At 58.8% G+C, this 6000-nt stretch overlaps 1 protein-coding gene across 8 annotated transcripts in view; it reads left to right on the plus strand.

Moving 5' to 3' along the window:
- Window positions 1-5152, plus strand: part of CD82 (CD82 molecule) — a 56337-nt gene extending 51185 nt beyond the window's left edge. For 7 of the 8 annotated variants that reach the window (XM_024975088.2, XM_015474861.3, XM_059874610.1 and 4 more), the window contains 4 exons: window positions 398-499; window positions 3317-3523; window positions 3837-3920; window positions 4219-5150. In XM_024975088.2, coding sequence (XP_024830856.1) covers window positions 398-499; window positions 3317-3523; window positions 3837-3920; window positions 4219-4296 — 471 coding nt within the window. In that variant the 3' untranslated portion in view covers window positions 4297-5150. 8 annotated transcript variants of the gene reach the window in all.
- Window positions 5153-6000: the final 848 nt, after the last annotated feature.

The following is a 6000-nucleotide window of genomic DNA, read 5'->3' on the forward strand; positions in this document are numbered from 1 at the left end:
AAGAGTTAATTAAAAACAAACAAAAAGAGCTGGCCAAAAGGTGTAGGGCCTTGTGGGCAGTTGAGAAGACGGCAGCGTTTCTCCCGAGCTTGGTGAGATGCCCGCCGCTGGACAGTTTGCAGCAACGACGTGGAGATTCTCGCCCACAGGCTCACGTGCAGCTGAGTGCTGAGGAGACGGGCGGGCGGGGGGCTGACCCGACTGCACTGGGTCGCGGGTGCTGGCACCCAGGGAGGACCAGGAAAGTGGTTGGAACCGGCGACAACATGCTTCTGAGCAGTGAGCGTAGCCCTGGCGTTTCAGGGCATGGCAGAGAGGCAGCTTAAGTACGTGTGACCAGGGATGGGGCCGCGGGTTTCAAGTATGCTGACTGTGGTTTGTGCTCTCTCCTTTGCAGCTGAAGCAGGAGATGGGCAGCATCGTGACCAAGCTCATTCACAACTACACGGACGGCTCCGGGGACAATCTGCAGGAGGCCTGGGACTACGTGCAGGCTCAGGTGAGGGGCCACGCGCACGGGCCTCTGGGTGCCTGTGGGCCTGGACGTGCCCGACAGACAGAAGCTGGTGGTGTGACTGTGTGTCTGCTGGGGTCAGGAGCTCCTGAGCAGCCCCTCTTCCTGCCCGACCCCCGGTTACCCCCACAGCTCTTTGCCCAGGGGCCCCGGGCCCAGAGGCTGATCCAGGATTCACAGCACTCTCCCCACCCCTGGCTGGAGAGGTGGGGGCAGTCCTCCACCCGTTCCTCTCAAGCCAGGCTCCCCCCCTGGAGGAAACTACGTGTCCAGGCTGAGAGGCTACACAGGCCCACGTGAAGTCCGCCTCTGGGGAGGTGGCGTGGGAACCTTCCAGGGCGAAAAGGAATGTTCTATTCAAATTTTGATCCAGGTGGCGGTTATGACAACATGGGTAGAAAAGTTCATCAAGATGCATTTGTTCACTTCAGTGTGAAGTGAAGTTGCTCAGTCATGTCCAACTCTTTGCGATCCGATCCCACGGACTGTAGCCCGCCAGGCTCCTCTGTCCATGGGGATTATCCAGGCAAGAACACTGGAGTGGGTTGCCATTCCCTTCTCCAGGGGATCTTCCTGACCCAGGGATCGAACCCAGGTCTCCCGCACTGCAGGCAGACGCTTTACCATCTGAGCCACCAGGGAAGCCCAATCCACTTTAGCGTATTTCACCTCAATTAAAGTGGAAGAGAGAGACGGGTTGACTGACTGACTGGGTTCCCAGCCTGTCTTGATGTCCGTGTTCCTGCCTTGATGTCAAACCAGTCACCACACACAGCAAACACCCTCGGTGATAAGGTCCCAGACGCCCCCCTTGGGTGGTCCCGGATGTTGTGCACCCTTGGCTGGGACCTGCCCTCCCCGGCCGGAAGCCAGTAGCCTCCCCCACTGTCACAAGAGGACCTGCTGGCCCTCCCACCCACTGCCTTTGGGGAGGCCTGTGGGTGTGAGGGGCAGGGAAGGGGCAGCACAGGAAAGCCTGACATCAGGAGACCCCGGAGACCAGAGGCGGATCTCTGCCCTGGCCACGTGGGCACATCTGGTCTCTGAGCAGTGAAGGAGGGGAGGGAGACACTTCCTGGACGACATGCGTCACTGAGGTTTGGTGACATGAGGGGCCTGTGTCACCTGAGGGGCTCCAGGCACACGGGAAGACATTGTCATCCCACCTTTGGTTTGATCCACAATTGCCGAGACCCTTTGCTGAGATCAGGGTGCGGGCGGGAGGGTGGGTCCCAGGATAAACAAGTGTCGGGGGAGAAGGTGGACTGACTGGGGGAATTCCTGCAGCAGGCAGGACCTCTTGGTGACTTGATGTCTATCAGATGCTGCTGGGATGGTGGTAAGAAAACAGGCAGCGAGTCAGGTTCCCAGGGACTGAAATACAAAACCCAGCTACTTCCTGGCCAGGCCTTCTCTGACTCAGTCTCTTCATCTCTAAAATGGGACTATTGACCCACGCTCACGTGCGATGAGTTTGTAAAGCCCGAGGCACTTAGCATGTGGCCTGTGAGTGGTGATGTTTAGTTATGATGCAGGGGCACTGAGACACGGGGGTGTCCTCGCAGGGGGCTCTGGTGAGCAGGGCTCTGCCTGGTGCAGTTGAACGACCAAGAGAAGCTGCCTCTTGGGTGTGGGAGGGGCTGTGGGTGCCCCTCAGAGGTGCCAGCCTTTCTTGATGGAGAGGAGGCAGCCAGCAAGAAAGGAGCAAGGTAGACGATAAACCCTCAACTAGAAACTGACCAGAGCGGGTGAACGCCTGAGTGTGCCTGGCACGCCCCTGCTGGCCACCGGGCTGCTTGCAGGAACTCGTCTCTTCAGACCGGAAGGAGGCCGGCGGGGAAGTGACCACGTGCCGGGCATGATGGCACGCAGCTGACCCGTACTAGCCCTTCAGCCCTAGCAGAGTGGCCGTCATGACCCCAATCTTCAGATGAGGAAACGGGCTCAAAGAAGTGCAGCAAGTTGCCTGTGCATGGGGCAGGGCCAACATTTGACAGGGCCCACCCCCGACTCCTCTCTGCCTTCAGGGGCATTTTCTGGACACAGGCCTCGCCCCTGAGATCCCGGTCCCATCGGTAATTCAAGCTGCCTGTGATCTGAAGCCTCTCGGGGTCCCCTTCACTAGCTTTGTGTCAGGATCATCTTGAGCATTTTCTCCTCTAAAAAGGCAGATGTACCACATCTCGCTTTTCGCTCTGGCAACCAGGAAGCTCAGAGCCAAACCTCAGCTCCAGCATGTGCTCAGGCCTGCAGGTGGAACCGGCCTCTCCTGGGCGACTGCTGTGCCCTCCTGACCTGGGCTGGACACCTTGCTGCCTCGTCCCATTTCATCCTCGTAACAGATAAGTTAGGGAGTTAGTTTCCCCCGTTTTCCAGATGGGAAAGTTGAGGTCAGCACTTGGACCAGAGTTGAATAGCTAGTAGGTGGCAGAATGATTTGACCCCGGTAGCCTGACTCCAGCCCCCACACCCCCGTCGTATGCCATCTGCCCTCCTCATGTCCCGCATGCCCATGTCCTTTCAACTTGACTGTCCCTTTGTTGTTTTCTATTTTTGCTGCTTCTTATTTTGTTTCCCGCTGTTTTCATAGTTTATGGTGTATCCCGAGAGCCTCTTTCAACTCCTTGTGGCTCACAAAGGCCAAAGTGAAACCTGAACTCTAATCCTGGGGGTTTGGCTGAGACCGGGGTGGGGGGTGGGAGTCGAGGGGCAGACCTGGACGGGGCAGACCTGAGCTCCTGTCCAGGAAGCCCCCAGTTGAGCGGGCGGTGGGCTCGAGCACCCTGTCCCCTCCCCCGGCAGGTGAAGTGCTGCGGCTGGGTCAGCTACCTCAACTGGACAGAAAACACCGAGCTCATGAATCGCACCAGCATCACCTTCCCCTGTTCCTGCAAGAAGAGTGATGAGGATGACGCCCTCATGATGCCGCAGAAGGGCTTCTGCGAGGTCCCCTTTGGCAACAAGACCCAGAGCGGCAACAACCCCAAAGACTGGCCGGTGTACCAGGAGGTGCGTGGATGGTTGTGGGCGGGGTGGGGCCGGGCTTGGGGCACAGTGGGTTCAGACCCTCCGGCCCCCAGCCTCATCTGGGCTATTGCTCCATCGACCTTTCTTCACGGAGCTGTTCCCGCCTTCCTTTGATTCATCTGTTTGCTCATCATTTGCACCTTCATCTTTGCGTTCATCAATGGATCCATTCGAGGACCACCCAGACCCCGCTCTGCCGGACCTCCGGGCTGGGGGTGGCCCCGTCCCCGTGATCCTGCGTGTCTGGGTGACGCGGCCCATCGTGGGGTGACGTGGCTGTATTCTCTGCTCACAGGGCTGCATGGAGAAGGTGCAGGGCTGGCTGCAGGAGAATCTGGGAGTCATCCTTGGCGTGTGTGTGGGCGTCGCTGTCATCGAGGTCTGGGTCCCCTACCCTCCACCCCCACCCGGTGCTGTCCCCCACCAGATTCAACCTGCTCTGCAGATGTTCAGGGTGGAGGGAGGGGTGAGTTGAGGTCCATCGGCTTCTAGAGGACCCGTGGCAAGTCTGGCCTGACCCCTGCTCCTCGAAGGGCCCTCTGCCACCTGAGTCACAGGTTGGTCCTGAGGCTGTAGCTGAGGATTGGCTTTGTCCAGGTCAGGCCCTGCGTGCTGACCCGGACTGTGGGATGCTCCTCTGGGGTCCCGCCTCTGACTGTCGCCCTCTCCCTCACCAGCTCCTGGGGATGTTCCTGTCCATGTTCCTATGCCGGCGTGTCCATTCTGAAGACTACAGCAAGGTGCCCAAGTACTGAGGCGGCTGCTGTCCCCACCTCCCTGCCTGTCCCCCCAACCTCAGGGCTCCTAGGGGTCTCTCCTAGGCTCCCCCGCTCCAGGCCCGCCTCCCACCTCACTGCCAAGACCCCTTGTCCGTCCCGTGCTGGCTGGAAGTCGGAGGGGGGTGCTTCCTGGGGACTTGAACCCCTCTCCTTTGCTTTTCTGCCATCAGCCTTAAGCCCCAGCTATTCTGTGGCTCCTCCACACACTCCCTGTCTGCCAGGGTTGTCTTAGCAACCCAAAGAAAATGCTCCCTGCACAGGTGGGCTGGGTTTCTACCTGCCTTGGGGGCTGTATATATTGTATGGGAGAAAGTGTGTTATAAACTGGGGGGGGGTGGGGGTTGGATAAGGCACCCTGGGTTGTCACTGCCCACTGCGTGGGGCAGCTTTGTTTCCACTCTGATGCTCTGTCCTTGGTTTTTCCATCTTCCTTGAGGTTGTGGGAGAGGGTGGGCTTGACCTGACATGAGAAGCGGCACCCGTTCTTCAGCCTGACCCAGCCCCACCCAGCAGCTCAGGCCAGTCTGGGCCACGCTGTGGGGGCACGGCCTGCGTGAGCTGGGCTGAAGGGGGGTGGCCTGGGCATGAAGGTCTGGACTGGCCCTGGGCCACTTAAGGAAGCAGGGGGTGAACCCTCCCAGTGTGGCACAGAGCTGGCCCTGCATTCACCAGGACCCTGAGCGGTCCAGGGAACTGAAGATGCTTTCTCCTGTCCTCTGTCCCCCAGGGAATGGGTGGGTAAGGTTGTGCCTTGAAGGGGAGTGGGGAGGGGCCCAGGGCACAGCTCTGTAAAACACACACAACTGATTATTAAAGAGGATTTGTAACAATCCAGCCTGCCGTGGTGGAGATGCTGCTCCTGAGGGTGGGGGGGGAAGGACCAAAGGGGCGAGCTGATGTGGACAGGGTGGCCGGGCCTGTGGGAAAGAGTGGTGAGCGCCTCCCTGCTCTTCCCAGGATAGGGGCTCCTTTAGGGGCACCTCTGGCCCCCAGTTCAAGCTGGCACATGAGAAGTGTGATGCCTGGCTCTGATCCATTTGTCTGGCTCCCGGCGTGGCTGGGGTTTGATTTGTGTGTTCAAACAGGTGTCGATGGTACCCCTAGGGTACAGGTGCCCCCAGAAAATAACCCAAAGTGGGCTGACTGTGGAGGTGGGTCAGTGAAGCCACAGAATAAAGTCTGCCTCTTTCTAGAGATCTATTTTTTTTTTTTACAAAGGAAGGAAATAGTTTCATATTGAAGAAATGTGATGGAGTAAGATGTGCAGAATTCAGGAGGTTTTGAAAGATGCAAGAAGCATCTTTAAAGAAAGCTCTTACTTGTACTTACTCAAGTAAGGAAGTTGAAGCCCAGTACAGACCCCTGCCCAGCATCACGAAGCTCAGGGGGCTGGGCAGACGCTCTGCCCTGGCGGCTGCTTTAGGAATATGAGCGTGGGGAGTCCCCTGGGTGGGTCTGGAAGTGTGGTTGGTCTGGAAGGCCGGGGGAAAGGCCCATCTAGGAGGTCACTCCCTCCACTGTCTCCTCCTCTCTGCCTTCTCTGAGGCCCTGGAGGCAGAGGAGGGGGTGGGTGGGGGGACTCACCTCCCTAAAGGGGGGCGGGAAGAGCGGTGGGTAGGGTGTTTCAGCAGGAGCCACCAGGTGGCGCTGCTGCCCCATCCCAGGAGCCTGGTGAGACCC

This window comes from Bos taurus, chromosome 15 (genome assembly GCF_002263795.3).
Source record: "Bos taurus isolate L1 Dominette 01449 registration number 42190680 breed Hereford chromosome 15, ARS-UCD2.0, whole genome shotgun sequence".
In the NCBI taxonomy this organism is placed as follows: domain Eukaryota; kingdom Metazoa; phylum Chordata; class Mammalia; order Artiodactyla; family Bovidae; genus Bos; species Bos taurus.